Source organism: Phalangium opilio, unplaced genomic scaffold (assembly GCF_054372755.1).
Source record: "Phalangium opilio isolate 3A_F unplaced genomic scaffold, DU_Popi_V2 ptg000070l_1, whole genome shotgun sequence".
In the NCBI taxonomy this organism is placed as follows: domain Eukaryota; kingdom Metazoa; phylum Arthropoda; class Arachnida; order Opiliones; family Phalangiidae; genus Phalangium; species Phalangium opilio.
In genome coordinates, this window is record NW_028324182.1 from 3832461 (window position 1) to 3847614 (window position 15154).

The 15154-nt window shown below is 38.0% G+C and overlaps 4 protein-coding genes across 4 annotated transcripts; 2 read left to right on the forward strand and 2 right to left on the reverse strand.

Moving 5' to 3' along the window:
* Nucleotides 1-7: 7 nt before the first annotated feature.
* DCTN5-p25 (Dynactin 5, p25 subunit) lies at nt 8-2126 on the forward strand. Its single transcript, XM_089842587.1, has 6 exons — nt 8-189; nt 280-348; nt 434-552; nt 1098-1209; nt 1284-1386; nt 1951-2126. Exons 1-6 carry the CDS (start codon nt 142-144, stop codon nt 2046-2048), a joined length of 549 nt encoding a protein of 182 aa, XP_089698713.1. The 5' UTR covers nt 8-141; the 3' UTR covers nt 2049-2126.
* Nucleotides 2038-13097, reverse strand: LOC149661140 (tether containing UBX domain for GLUT4). The gene is made up of 12 exons (XM_089842571.1): nt 12938-13097; nt 8370-8458; nt 4859-4914; nt 4391-4603; nt 4241-4301; nt 3718-4179; nt 3590-3647; nt 2973-3048; nt 2693-2904; nt 2434-2617; nt 2210-2367; nt 2038-2147 (listed from the first exon to the last, which is right to left on the reverse strand). The coding sequence occupies exons 2-12, from the start codon at nt 8451-8453 to the stop codon at nt 2137-2139; spliced, it is 1575 nt and encodes a 524-aa protein (XP_089698697.1). The 5' UTR covers nt 8454-8458; nt 12938-13097; the 3' UTR covers nt 2038-2136.
* On the forward strand, nt 4963-8377 carry LOC149661141 (lysosomal cholesterol signaling protein-like). Its single transcript, XM_089842555.1, has 2 exons — nt 4963-8035; nt 8117-8377. The coding sequence occupies exons 1-2, from the start codon at nt 5558-5560 to the stop codon at nt 8252-8254; spliced, it is 2616 nt and encodes an 871-aa protein (XP_089698681.1). The 5' UTR covers nt 4963-5557; the 3' UTR covers nt 8255-8377.
* A 504-nt stretch (nt 13098-13601) lies between the features above and the next one.
* mRpL19 (mitochondrial ribosomal protein L19) lies at nt 13602-15071 on the reverse strand. The gene has a single exon (XM_089842580.1). The coding sequence runs from the start codon at nt 14629-14631 to the stop codon at nt 13669-13671; it is 963 nt and encodes a 320-aa protein (XP_089698706.1). The 5' UTR covers nt 14632-15071; the 3' UTR covers nt 13602-13668.
* Nucleotides 15072-15154: the final 83 nt, after the last annotated feature.

Here is a 15154-nt window from a genome sequence, read left to right on the forward strand (position 1 = left end):
CGCCCCTCTCCCTTTGGGACCCAAAATATGGTCGAGCGGCGCGCCCAAAAACTATTTAAAATCATTTAAATGTTTTAATAAATAATGAAATTAGATTAAAATTCATCAATATTTATAATAAATAACGTTTCTAAATACGAAATGGAGGTTTCCGACGTGTTTTACGACAAGCAGGAATATATAGAAACTGCAAGTGTTTTCTTTTTGCTAAGCCTAATTTGACAGCTCCCCGTCCCCCCGCGGTTTTTGGTCTAATTTGAGCCTATTTTTCATTGAAAGGCTTCCGGAAATAAAGTGAGTAGACATTCGGTACTTTGTGGAAGCCAAAATATCGTTTTAAATGGAAAAGTATGTATTTATTTAAGAATAAATTATAAAAACGACTAGGTTAGGCTTAGTAATTTGACTGTTGTTTGAATGAAATGTTTTCTAGACCATAGTTCAATCAGAATGTATCATAAGGGGAGATTTAGCTAATGTCCGAATCGGACGTTACTGTGTTATAGGTAAAAAAGCTGTCATAAGGCCACCTTTCAAGAAATTTAGTAAAGGGTAAAGCTTTTATTTAGTTAATGGTAAACAGTTTTTCAGACTAGGAGGATTGATTCCATTTACACCAGGAGGCTAGGCTACTTGGTACTGCATTTCACACTCCAACAGGGTTCATACAAACCTGGAAAACCGGGAAAATAAATAGTTGACAAAAACCTCAGGGAAATTTGGAATTTTTAGTAAAATTCAGGGAAATTAGCGTCAAACAGGGGCCGAGTAATTAAGCAAAATGTTCATAAAAATACCCTCCATTGGATTAACATTACACTAAACTTTGGAGGCGCATAACTCTGGTTCTATTAGAGATAGGGAGATGCCCTTTGACTATGTTATAGTCATATTTGCCCCCCCCCTCCTTCGTTAACATTTGCTCCATAGGGGAAAAACCTGGAAAATTCAGGGAAATTTGTTTTCCAAAAGTTGTATGAACCCTGTCCAAGTTACCTGACCTCCTGGTGTTAACAGTATCAATCCTCTTAGTCTGAAAACTATCTAATACATAGCAGTGCTAAACCATCATGTATAAACCATCATGTATTTGGCAGAGTTGCCTTTTTTCCTTTGCAAATTGGGGACCATGTTTTCATAGGCAAAGATACAGTCGTAAATGCAGCCCAGATTGGGTCTTACGTTCATATAGGAGAAAACTGCGTCATTGTAAGACATACAAACCCTTCTATAAAACCCAATTCAAGAAAGATCTAACGCAACTGCAACTTATTCTTATATAGGGAAGGAGATGCGTCTTAAAAGACTGTTGTATGATTGCTGACAATACTGTCTTACCACCTGAAACTGTTGTCCCCGCTTTCTGCGTCTTTGAGGGTTCTCCCGGTAACAGCTAAAAATCCTCAAAATTATCAGTGGTGTGCGAGTACTCTTTAAGTTCGAGTACTCGGTTCGAGTATCGAGCCGAGTACTCGACTCGATACTCGATAACAACACATTGAGTTACTCGAGAAAAATTCGAGTAGCTTTTTAACATCTTAAATGCTCGACAAATACTCGAATCCGAGGCTTACAACTATAGCAGACGATGAGTTCATGATCATTTATTTTGAAAATTACCTGTTCAATGTTTAATTGATCACTAACAATCTTTTTGAACTAGTTCGATATTAGATAATTGAACATCTTCGTTATTTTCAAGAAATTTACAAAATTGCTACTTGACAAGTCAATATTTGAGACTCGATAATTACTCGAAAGAACAAACAAAATTTGACCTATCTAAATACTCGATACTCGAAAGTATTTTTGAGACTCGGCTCGATACTCGATAAGAAATTAGTTTTGATACTCGGACTCGGCTTGAAACCGAAAAAACGGGACTCGCACACCACTGAAAATTATACTATAAAAGCTAATTAATAAACCTATTACTAATATTATCCATAGGGTTATACACTGGAGAATTACCGGAATGTACCCAAGAATTGATGATAGACTATACAAAAAGCTACTACCAACATTTCAAGCCTTCCGTTAATTTATAAAAATTGCTGGAAATAACTTTATTTATATTTATATTTACATTAACTTGATTAAACTATTAGTTTTTGCATAATTTGAAATTGAGACTGCTTATTTTGTTCCTGAAACGATAACAAAAAATTTAATGATTATATTTAAAAATGAGAGTAAAATTAATACTTACCTAATTTGAACCATTTAGGAGGATTCTTAGTGACGGGTCTCGACTTATTCACATTATCCAATCCTTTCTGATCTCTACGTAAAGTTTGAGTCGTAATTGTGGCTACACCAGAAGTAGAAGGCAATGGTTCAGAGATAATACCACCCTCTTGTTCGCACCTGAGATTAAACCAATATTTTAGATTAATTGATATTTAATCAATAATCATCTCATTCTAAACCTACCGTAAAGTTTTGGCTTTCTTAGTCGCAGCTCTTAAAGTTGAAACATTACTTCTAACGTCTTCTTTCAAAAACTCGGTAGTATTTTCTTTCTGGTGGCAGCCAAAGTGAATGAGGGCAGCCGGTACCAAATCTCCCTCAAATAAACTCATTTCTTCATTCAAAATATTCTTCGGTGGAGTTGTATCTTAACAAAAAAAAAATAGTTCCTCGTGAAATTCAATTTCTCTTTAGAACTAGAACTACACGTTTCAAGACTTACATAAGTAAAAATCCAAATCAGGCTCGATGAGAAATTGCCGTACAAACTCTTTAACCGACAATACTTTATCTCTGGGATCAAATTTAGCTTGAAGAACTAATCTGTTAGGGAAATGTACCCTGACAATGGAGTTCTTATAACGTAACGCCTTGTTTTCTTTCATTTGCGCAATTTGAGATGATAACATAAGGGGTTTCTCTTCTAATTCTTGCCTAAAGAAAGCCAATAAGTTAAATCAAAATAAAGGATACCGTTTTAGTTTTTAACCCATACTGCTTACAATTGTTTTTTGATGTCGGAATAGAGATATCTAATGTCTCTTTCGGTATGTTCAAAAAACTGTTCTGGAAGGTCAACTACATAAAAAAATATTATTAGCTTTAGAAACTGCGCAGGAAAACAAAGATCATTTATTCAGGGTTCGTACAAAATTTTTGGAATGAAATTCCCTGACTTTTCCAGGTTTTCCCTGACTAAATTCCACAAATTTCCCTGACCATTAGCAATAACGTACATAGCTAACATGTATGAAAACCAATCTAAATTCACTAGAGTCATTTTTGCACGAGTTATTGTTATAAAAATAAGCCAAATAAATCGTTTCAATTTTAACTTAATTAAAGCAATCGTAAATAACTGGAGCGAGCGAAGCGAGCTCCGCGAATTTGGGGCTCTGGTCAAATCTCAGACAACACATTTTCTGGTCACCCTTATACTGTTATCCAGACTTTAAATCCCCCTTCAATATATTTTTCCCTGACATTTCCCTGACTTTTTAGGTCCATATTCAATTTCCCTGACTTTTCCCTGACCTTTTAGGCCCATTTTCAATTTCCCTGACTTTTCCAGGTTTTCCAGGATTTCCAGGTCGTGTACGAACCCTGTTATTAATTTTACTTTTGGGTAATGCAGGAACCTCATCCATGTTAAATAATAAAGCTTCATTATCCCCGATCTATTAATTAACAAATCAATTATGAAATCAAATTAAAAATGATTGAAATTAAATTTCCACTCAATCTTACGTAGATTAGTCTCTCCTCCTGTTCAGGTATATCTTCCATTTCTTCATCAACTTCACCATCCTCCATTTCAATCTCCTGCGATGTTAATGCACTTTCAGTTTCCATTTCATCGTCAGTTTTTATTGGTGGTGGTTCTTCGATCTCTTTTCCTTCAGTCAATTCCAATTTTTCGTTTCCACTAACGTTAGAAGATGCTTCAATAATAGGAGGTATTTCTTCGATAGTTTTCCTAGGCGGGTTTTGGCTTAATACATTCGCTTCTTGAGATTTGGATTGTTTGATATCATTGTCAACAATTCCCCAGGCATCAATTTCGGCGGTTTTCTTTAAATTTAAGTCCTCAACGTACGCTTGTTCTTTCAAAGAACTAGGAACTCTATAGACCAATCTGATCATCACCCTTCCGCTTGTAATACCCAAACTGTTAAGAGTCGTTTTCTTCAAATCATTTTCCCCGATTATCTGAAAAACAATTAACAAAATATAAATTAAACATTCAATAATTTAAATTAAAAAGACCGACCTCATTCCTCATGTAAATACAAACGGGCTCCGCATTCGCTTCCCCTTTCAAGATTTCCCCTCTAAGATAAGATTAGTTGTTAAATTTAACTAAACTACGAATAAATTACAATAATTTTAATCGGGAAGTAATTAATAAATAAATATTAACTTCGTTTGACTCCAATGTTGAATAACATCCCATACTGTGGATGAAGATGGAAAATCGTGTAAAAGTCTCTCTCCAGATTCTAATTGCAACCCGATTGTCACTAATTTTTGTATTTTGGGTCCATTTTTAACCGGTTGTAACTCTAAGGAGACGTTATTGGGAATATTAGCGAATCTAACAGTCAATCCAGTGTCCAAGACTTTCCTTTGATGTCTAAAATATTAATTAAATGATAAATATTAAAATGAACTAATCACCCTAACTTTAGACTAAATCAATGGACAATGACGGGACTCCCTGCCTTAATAAGTGGTATAAAGTTACGTTGAAACTTTGTACTATATAGTATAGTACTTCTGTCTGGAACAATTTATCAACATAACTTTAGACTGAATTCTTAGCGTATGCTACGATCTCTCAAGGTTCCCTAGTGCTCTAATGTTACACTGAAACCAAAGTTAATCTTACACTAAATCGGTTTCTTCCGGCTTTAAACCAGCTTTTTTACAAGCATCTTCTAAGATCTTTAAATAAAAAAAGTTTAAAAATTAAGTAATATAAAAGTTAATTATGAGGAATTTATGCATTAAAAGATGGCAGAGAGGAAACTAAGAGTTTTTGGCATCGATAAATGTTGTGACGTCATCAAGCCGGCTTACGTGAAAAACGGGTATATGGGAATGGCTTTAAAGTATACCGCACAGACTGTGATAGTGCAGTGTGTTAGAAAGTCAATAGAGCGCGGGTTCGCGGACTTTAATGTTTTTTGTTTGCATCTCGGCATGTGTACCATCTGGTAAACACTTCAAAAAGTTCCCAAATTTTAAGCACAAATATGTTTATAAGTCCTTAGTCTATTTCTAGTCTACTAGAATTGAATATGATAAATATTTTGCAATAAAACATCGACGCTCTGAATAAAAAACAAACGGCATCTAATTGATAATCTTGAATATTCGTTACACTACCAAACATAAAGTGCTGCCAATGTTTAACTTAATTCACGAACGGTGGGACGCAACGTAATACTTATGTAACTGAGAGGAAATTTAGTAACTGAACAATAAAAGTTTTGGCATGCATTTCGTTACAAATATGTCAAAAACCAAAATTAATCACCATAGTTAAAATACCCAAGTCATTTAACGGTATTTTCGAATTGGAATCATGGCTCGAGCAAACGCAACAATTATGGGAGAGTTCTCCAAAGAAAATGTGTACGAAGATTTAATCCCGGTACTTATCCAATGTTTCACCATTATCTTCCTGGGCTACATATCGGGAAGATGTTCCTTGATAACTGGTAAAGGTGCTGAGGCCCTCAATACATTCGTGACGTATTTCTCCCTCCCATCCTTGATTTTTTCGTCACTCGTCACCTTGAACTTCTCCAATGTCCGGTGGCCCTTTTTAGCCAGTGTTTTCTTAGCCAAAACCATCGTTTTTGTCGCGGTATCCGCCGTAACTCAAGTCCTTACCCGCCCGAGTAACTGCGGTATAGCTGGTCTATACGCTATCTTCAGTACCCAAAGTAATGATTACGCATTGGGGTATCCCCTAGTCTCTTCCCTCTATCGTAAAAACCACACCTACTTCGCCGAGTACATCTATTTACTGGTGCCAATTCAACTCCTAATATTAAATCCAGTTGGATTTTTCCTGATGGAGATCCACAAACAAAGGTCTTCCACAAACGGCGAACAAGGAACCAATAACGCCAAGAAGTTAATTTGGTCCGTGCTAAAGGGCATTCTGATGAACCCAATAATAGCACTAACGGCGTTGGGCATCGTTGGAAACTTTACGTTTGGACATGACCCGCCCAAAATACCAATGATGGTCCTGGAAACCTTAGGCAGTGCCTTTCCAGCCTTAGCACTGTTCATGTTGGGCCAAAACATGGTTGGGAAGATTAGCAGCATTTCGGGTTATGGCATGGTAGAACCCGCCGTTTTAATATTAGTAAAAGTCCTGGTTTTGCCGCTAATCATCCGTGAACTAGTTCAGCAATTACCATCTGGAATGTGCGAACAAGATCGTGACGATTTCGCCAGTTTCGGTTTCCTTTACGGAACATTCCCGACAGCACCATCAGTTTTTCTATTCGCCCTCCACTTTGGACTGGACAGTAAAGTGGTATCGACGGGAATGGTGGCTTGTACCGTCATGTCGGCACCACTCATGCTCATTTCGGGTGCCATGATAAGTTTACCAGTCTCGGACTTCCCATTATTTCGCACCACCCTAATCGACACTGTATTTTGGGTCAGTGTCTTGAGTATGATATGCAGTTTATGGGTCGTGGTGGTCTTCATTGTAAACCGCAAATGGAAGAGCATAACGCACAGCGTCACCACAAACTTAGTCCTGATGCAATGTGTCGTGGGAATCGGTGGCATGATGTGGCGTTTTATAGACAGCGAGTCAAACGCTCTATTTTACGCGCAGTATATCATAGCCGCGGTTGGGGTCTTCTCGTGTCGCGTCTGGACAGGTTATTTGGCAGGAATGTTGGCCTTTCTACAGTGGCGCAGCCTTTGTTTTGTCCTGGCCTACAAGCTCCCATTGATAATATCGGGATACGTGGTCTCCGCTATCGCCACAGCGGCACTAGCTGTGGGTATCTTTTACAGGCCACCAAAGAAATACATTCCCGATCCAAACTTTCAATTTGGACAACCGGAAGCTTATGTAGCTTTCGCGATATTATCAGCGTCCCTTCTATTCACAATCGTGAGTCTCATCACCCAACAACGGTTGCGAGCGCACTACAAAGACTACCAGCCCTTGAACAATGAGGAATCTGACGTAGAAGACACTAGTACCCAACCTTCAACTTCCACAGTAGTTACGATTCCAGATTTGGAAGATCTACCTCAAACTATACAAAACGTGGCAAACAGTAACTGCGCCATTTTGTGCGCGGAAAAATACGGGTGCTCAACGCAGAAGCGCAAAAGGTGCACGTCAGAAATGAGACAGTATCTGATGGAGGGCTGTCGATTAGAGGAACTCGAGAGAGAACACGAATTTAATCAACACATAATTCTTCTAATTTTCTTATCAATCTCAATGACTCTTGGTTTGGCGGTTTCCATTTGGAAGATTATCGGAGAAGACACCACTGGCATCTTTGTGGAGTTGGAATTTTTGGACGCGGTCCTAAACTTTGGACAAGGAATTTTTACGTTCCTAGTTTTTGGTCTGGACTGGTACAATTTTATCAGTAGGCCGCTGACAAAATTGTATCGCAAAATTAGATTTGGAAGCTACTCATTCTCTTTGCCTCCTGAAGAGGAACTAATGGAGCATACTCGAAGGATTTGTGAACAATTTAACACTTATCACTTAGAATCTTGCAAGGAAGAGGTTGAAACATTCAAGAGATTGAGGAAGCGGTACTACATTTCCGGATTTAGAGGAAAGGAACTAGTAACGTGGTTGGTCGCTATTGGTCTGGCGGAACATCGTAAAGAGGCTGAAGAATATGGAAGACAACTTCTATTGGGACGCGTTATATCACACGCTGATAAGACAGAAGACTTCTTCGATGATTCTAAAATTTACTTTTTCCCTAATGATAGATTTTTAGAGAATCCATGTAGCAACTGTAATTGCTCTTCGTCAGCGTGTTCAAATCCAAATGTAATAATATCACCAAATTGTAGACCCTCCCTATCCCATAATGGGTCACTCAACTAACTGACAATGACGTTTTTCTTTCAGAGTGAAAATTATACCGAGGTTCTATGTCATAATTGCACAATTTTATCAGAAGATGAGAACAATGAAACTTCAATAATAAATGCAATTCCCGAAGAAATCCAAAGGAAAAAACCCAGAGTCTTTAGAAAGAAAAACTAAATAATAAAACTATTTTAAAGTTCAAAATGCTATTTGAAATTTGTTTTCTAAAGTTATATAATAAGACTGATTTTAAAAGACTGAAATGAAGTAGAAAATAAATAAATTCTCAAACCTGCTGGATGCTGGTGTTTGGTGTCACTTTAATTGTAAACCTTCGACCATGAGGCAAGACAATTGTTACTGAAGTAGTTGCCATGATGCCTGAATGTATTAGGTAAAGTAAGTATTTATATGCTAGTGAATGGTTTATAAAATTAGCCCACATAGTTCAACCATGGATAAAGAATGCGCGTGAGGAAACTTGTTTTCACTCTACAGGATAGGTAACTCCCTATTTCGAACGACAGCTTCTTCTGTATATACTGTTATAACATCGGTTGTCAGCACGCGCAAACTTAGGTCTCTTATGTAACGTAGCTTTGTACGTGCTGACAAGAGACAAAAAACTTCAGGATCTTCAGGATTTAAAATATTCGCGAGTTTTTTTTTAGCTCGAGTGCACGGACCTCTAGGCCTTAGTTTCAAATACGTGTAGTAGGCTGTAGCAGAAGAAAATAGGGGAAGTACGTATTCTTAGCTATTTCGCGAGACGTCACTTTATCGGTTTTTTCGCGCCACTGAATATCCGCTTTTTTTGGCGGGAAAACGCGGATGAATACAAGAAACTATTTTCTTCGAAGGTTCGTCTGCTATCCAGCTGAATGCTGATTTTGTTATGGTACCTGACTTCTTGAGTTTACTATGGCCGAGGCTTAACGAGTCACTCGAATTTGGCGAAAATTCTACTTGAATACCTTTAGTTTTGCCTTTAAAACTTATCTGGCTTTTCTTGTCACTAGTTTCACGATATACTAAATTACACTGGACAGAACTATCCATTTTTAACTCTTAAATGAACGATAACTCTCAATGTCAATCTACCCGGGCGAAAGAAGGACGGAAATCGTCGTCTATACTCTGTAGTTCGGTTTCTCACGGTATGGTGGCGCACCTTCAAAAATTTCTATCGGTTCTCTGCCTATCTCTGATTGGCCAATTTAAAGCGATAGCTTGTTTCTGGGAGAGAAGGACGACTTGCACTAGCTAAAGGTACGAATACGTACTTCCCCTATTTTCTTCTGGCTGTAGGCAATTTCACACGTATAGAGCTATTTCAATTCCGGGGGGGGGGAAGGAGAGCTTTTGAGGCGGGGTTTCGCCAGTCCCCGCCTAGGCGCCATATTGTGCGGGAAATTTAGCATACAGTTCTTCAGCGGCCCGCACAGAGGGAGGGTGAAAACCGGCTCCGTTTATTGGCAGGCCCAACTGTGACGTTTCCCCCCTTCAACTGATATAGCTCTATTGGAAACTAAGGCCTAGAGGTCCGTGCACTCGAGCTAAAAAAAAACTCGCGAATATTTTAAATCCTGAAGATCCTGAAGTTTTTTGTCTCTTGACAGCACGTGCAAAGCTACGTTACATAGAGACCTAGGTTTACGCGTGCTGACAACCAGTGGCGGATTTACACTTTTGCTGCCAGTAGGCTATTCAAATTTTGCCGCCCCTACCGACCTCTATAAGTGTAATTTCCTAGATTATTTTTAGATTTAGATTACATAAGAATTAGAAGTAGTTTTTGAGTATATTTCTGGGCTAATAAAAGCTCAATCATGTTCTTTTAATAAGACGGGGTTACGAGGTAAGGTATGCCTTAATCCTACTACAAAACGTAATACTAATTTAATAATTTTTATTGCGCTCACTTACAGTTTTAAAACAATATTCAATTTTGTCATATGAAAAAAATCCGGCTGATGATGACGATGATAATGATTGATTCTCAAATTCAATTAACTGAATTAATTAATCATAGTAATGACAGTTTTACAATTTCATTTTGCGCGATTTTCTGTTCGTAAAATCATCGATTACATCGTCGTATGAAATCTTGTTCATAAGCTCTGACTCTATGCACAAAAGAGCTAAGGCGTTTAGTTTTTCTTGACTTAAGGTACAGTCTAAGAAAATGGGGTGTACTTTAACACCTTTAAAAGTAGTTTATATGGGTCCAAATTTGACACCGTTACAGGTGTTCATTTACACCCCTGAAAGGGTTTAATAACACTTATTTGAGCAATTGGTGGCAAAGATAAGTATAAAATTGTGCAACAGAGGTGCAGTTTAACACCTTTTTAACTCTGATATCGCACTCAAAGTGAATTTTTACTCTCATATTAGTGTTGTGCAACTCCTTTAAGAGTGTCGCGTAACACCTTTAAGAGTGGGAGATTTTTTGGTAGGATAGTAGTAGAAATTCTAGTACTTTTCCTAGACTTAAGAGCAAAACCGATGACGTAAAAAACACTATAGTAGCTACATTTTGACCACTCATGAGGCATAACTCAAATATCGAGTATGTTGTTCCTGTTTAATTAACTTTTGATTATCCGCCATTCCGCAGTATTATTAGCAATTAGTGCTATTTTCATAGCAGGGTTCCATCTTGAGAGAACTTCATCACCTATAGGGAGGAAAGTTCTCACATGCAGAACTATACATCTCTAAGCCAGGGTTGTCGGGTTTATAAACTTCTGAAAAGGGCATAAAGTTTTTAATCTGTTCAAATGCATAGGGTATTAAGTTAGTTTTGGAGGCTATAATATTCAAGCAGTAGATATAGACGTTCTTGTTAAATTTAATAATATCTTTTCACTAATAGTTTTTCGAGCACCAGAAACGCGTTTAATCTAATTTGCACTACAGATTTTACAAAATAAAATCCATTTAGTACTGTAATTTTTCTCAAAAATAATGATAAAACATGTCACAAAAGCAAGTGCCCCACTTTGGCTTCTCAAGCTGGCCCAACTGTGAGGCCTAGTCTCGTTTGTATTGACTTTAATATTAAAACATTAATGAAAATGAAAGACCTTATTTAAGAAACCCGCAGTATTATAATTTTTCATGTTTAATTTCGAACGGTGTTTTAATAGTGTTATTTCACACCGAATTTACACTTTAAATTGGCCCCTAAAAACTCAAGGTAATAAAACTCTCTTTTGGGTGTTTTTACGGTGTTTACACCGTTTTAACACGTTTTTAACACTTCCATTTCTTAGAGTGTAGATCTTAGGTAATTTTTCACCCGTTTTAAGCAAGAAAAGTTTCTTTCACCCGAATAATTTGTCGCTGGTGTACATAGAGCCATGCGAACTGCTAAACCCAAGATTGGATAAACGTTTTGCAAATTCGATTTTCGCAGGAACGAAGATAGACTTTCCAATGATCTAGAATCTGGTTTTACTAAAATTCAGAAGAAAGGTGGCATTGAACTAAGTCAGTCTCTAGATCATTAGGATACATTTCTACCAAGAAAAGGGATTTTTCCGTAAGGGTTGATGACGACAATTCACTAATTTTGGTCAGAAATGAAAACGTTTCATTGAAACTGTTGTAGGCCTCCTGCCGTTTTTCTAATTCGGATGCGAGTCTATCAATAAGGACGAGAAATGTGTTTACCCTGAAAGTATCACTCGCAGTCATTTTCATTTCTTCATCGGGGGTTTCATCATAAAATCTTTTCCTTTTCTGCTGTCTTTTCCCCAAGTCTTTTGTATACTGCTTTGACACGCTTTCTCCTATCACTCATTCTACGATATAATGATGATTCTAACAATTTTTAGCAGTATCCTTTGTTAGAAATTTCACTATTTCAGGACACCGAGGTGACCTGCTTAGACAGGATTATCAGGATAAGAGGCGAGAGTGGCGAGACTCTACCAGAGAAAAAACGCGTCTGAAACAGCCCGATTCCAAAACCAAAACAAAAATTACTCAGTGTGGGTACGAGAAAAAAATAAATTTTCATACGAAGACCCAAAAAGCAACTGCTATCTTTATATTGTAATAAAACTCGTTCCTACAACGAAAAACTTATTTCACCATTCCGTGAAATGTTGGAATTCTGCTAGGAAAGGTAAAAATAATAGGGAACGAGCCTGGTCTATGTAGGCATGGAAGAAAAGGGGATTTATTTACCAAGCTTGCGTGGATTTTCCGACCCTCACCTTGTCACCCCCTATACGGGTAGGGGTAGTTTAAAAATTTAAACTACCCGTACCCGTAGATTTTGGGGCTGCTAAGGGGCGGCAAATTTGCCGCCCCTTAAATCTGCCGCCCTAGGCTCCAGCCTACTCAGCCTTCTGGCAAATCCGCCACTGCTGACAACCAATGTTGTAATAGAGTATATACAGAATAAGCTGTCGTTCGAGATAGGGAGTTGCCGATCCTATAGCGTGAAAACAAATTTCCTCACCAGCATTCTATATCCATGGTTTAAGATATAAGGTCATAAAACAGCTAGGCTTAGAGACCCTAGAAGACTAAGAATGACAACTTTAGTCAATGCCTAAGTTGAGCTGCTTGAGTATGATGTAATGTTTTACATTAAACTATGCGGCTATGCCTACTCAAATGAAAAACTTCCATATTAACCACAAGTTCCAATCAACCTTATTATCCTTTCTTTTTCATACCACGAATCAAGAAACATGCCAATGCAAAAATTCAAATTTCGTGGAAAAAAAAAGCTATTTCCTTGACCAAGGCTTAATATTTATTCAACTGATTTCGGCCTCCATTTATTTCTTAAGAAGACTAACTGGAGTATTTGTATAATTTCCAATTGGAAATATAACTTACCTAATTATTCATGAAGATCAAACCCAAAAAGTAAACGATTAACCGTGCTTTAATAAATTTAGCAATTATGACAAAGCAAAAATTTGACAAAACTGTTTCACTGCAATCATATGCAACTTTGCTAAGTGTCGTCTGCCAGATCATGGCCAACTTAGATTACCGTGTACCATCGAAAGTTGTGTCACCAAGTTGGCCATGGCCCGATTCGCTAGGTTGAAACGTTGCCTACGTTAATCAAGGCCTGTGCGCGACGCCGATTTTTATTATTCGTTTGGCAATTTAAGTTCACCTGAGAGCGCTATTAGCTGGACTTAAGGAATTTGAAATGTTTATTTTCGTACGTTTGGAATTTTAAATATTCATTTTCACACGCGTTTTGGTCAGCTATCAATGCCATCTCGCGGTAAAACAGGGAGAAAATAAGAAGTCTCGTTTCTTAAAGGTCGCCCCTTCGAAACTACCCCGCACAGGCCTTGATTAACGTAGGTAACTGTTGAAACATAGCCCACTCGATCACGCGCTCGACGGCGCAAGCTGCTCGCGCTATAAATGTTTTAAAACGAAAAGTTCTTTTCCTAAAAATTTATAAAAATTTGACCAATCCACCCAAAATAAATACCACCCCCTTCGGTGCCTATGTGCAGCTTTTAATTACAGGAGAGGATCAAATGAAAACATTTTATTTTCTTCTCACTAGCATATAATCATACGAATGAACACTGGGGAAAAATTTAAACAGATTTTTTCTTCTCGAGAAGTTGCTTCCTTCTTTCTTTCCTCCTAACTTCCTGAATTTCCAAATGATGTTTGTGAACCTCTTTCCAAATCAAAGCTTGATCATCTTCGAGCGTCACTTCTCTATAGTCCTTCATCATATCGTATTTGGTCCAATATTCCGCCTTTTCTCCATACATTTGGGCCTGCTTGATCATCTTCTCTTTGAGAACTACCGAACTGAGGTCAATTCCATTAAGGTTGAACCGTTCCCATCTAGCGTACCACGGTTTTGGCTTCAATTTCACTTTTAAAGTGTTTACGGGTATTAAACCTCCTTCGGGACGAGACTCTGCCTCCATATTCAAAGGGAAAGTACTATACTCCGGCAAGGCATCTCTCAAGTATACCAGATGATGGTCTAATCGTTTCTCCAGGCGTAAAACTTGAATCTTTTGAATGCAAGGATTATACAAATCGTAGCGAATCTCAATTCCCTGATTATCTATAACATTTCTTAATATAAAGTAGCTTTTCATCCCGTGTTCTTCTCTCAAAATACATATTCCAACGAAACGATTGCTTTTTCCAGGAGAATAAGGATCTGAAGCGGTAACGCTCATAATACTTCCAACGTAAAATTCGGGAATTTCAATTTGTCGCCTGCGCGCCATCATATCCGCTCGTTCAAGTTTTTCCCTAATATAATTTCTTCTCGCAATGTTAGGATCTGGCAGAAACTCGGGATAAATATGTCTATATTCAGCCAACTTATAGAAGGTCGAAGTATTCGTTAGTGTCGGAATTTTAATGTTTCTTGAATCATATTCATAATCAGAATGTTCTTTCTTCGCCCTTGATTTGGCTTCCTCCTCAACTTGGCTTTGCGATTCTGTCGATAATCTTGATAATGCCCCGCAGTTTTTCGCGTTTAAATGCTTTGAAATGATAGTCTTGAGCATAAAAGTACGTAAAGCCATAGTGAAATTACAAATCGTTTTTGATCGAAATCGAATAATAAACTAACAACACCAAATTCGTTAGCAATCCACGCGACCAGCCATTTAGCACTACAGTAGCAGACGACTTAAAAACAAGTGGATGAAGCCAAAGCAAGAATAGACCATTTCGAAATTTTCGATGTAACTAATAGCGTTATTCTTTGAGATGATCCGAGCGCTCCCGGAGCGCTCCGAAAAAAAAAGTCGTCTTTCATTGGAAAAACACGAGCTGCTCCGAGACGGAGGCGCGTCTTACATTGTCCCAGTCGCTCCCTCCCGTTTTGCTCCCGGATTGATCCCAAACGCTCCGACTCTAGAGACGGAGCGACCAAAATGGAGCGCCTGATGACGTCACAAAACCGCTCTGAAAACACTTTTGTCTTTCATTGGGACCAACTACATTTGGTCCTCCGAGCTAGAGCGATGGCGTTACACGAAAATATGGAGCGATCTCGGGCGACCAAAAAGGAAAACGCTATAAGAGGGAAAGACACGGGGGGGG

Excerpts from the sequence above, each read along its gene's own strand:
- DCTN5-p25 (XM_089842587.1), top strand. The coding sequence starts at position 142 with ATGGAGGTTTCCGACGTGTTTTACGACAAGCAGGAATATATAGAAACT. Across the intron at positions 1,210-1,283 it reads TAGGAGAAAACTGCGTCATT|GGAAGGAGATGCGTCTTAAA; the intron begins GTAAGACATACA and ends ATTCTTATATAG. Across the intron at positions 1,387-1,950 it reads CGTCTTTGAGGGTTCTCCCG|GGTTATACACTGGAGAATTA; the intron begins GTAACAGCTAAA and ends TATTATCCATAG.
- LOC149661141 (XM_089842555.1), top strand. The coding sequence starts at position 5,558 with ATGGCTCGAGCAAACGCAACAATTATGGGAGAGTTCTCCAAAGAAAAT. Across the intron at positions 8,036-8,116 it reads CAGCGTGTTCAAATCCAAAT|AGTGAAAATTATACCGAGGT; the intron begins GTAATAATATCA and ends TTTTTCTTTCAG.
- LOC149661140 (XM_089842571.1), bottom strand. The coding sequence starts at position 8,453 with ATGGCAACTACTTCAGTAACAATTGTCTTGCCTCATGGTCGAAGGTTT. Across the intron at positions 4,180-4,240 it reads GTATTTACATGAGGAATGAG|ATAATCGGGGAAAATGATTT; the intron begins GTCGGTCTTTTT and ends ATTGTTTTTCAG. Across the intron at positions 3,648-3,717 it reads AGGAGGAGAGACTAATCTAC|ATCGGGGATAATGAAGCTTT; the intron begins GTAAGATTGAGT and ends GTTAATTAATAG.
- mRpL19 (XM_089842580.1), bottom strand. The coding sequence starts at position 14,631 with ATGGCTTTACGTACTTTTATGCTCAAGACTATCATTTCAAAGCATTTA.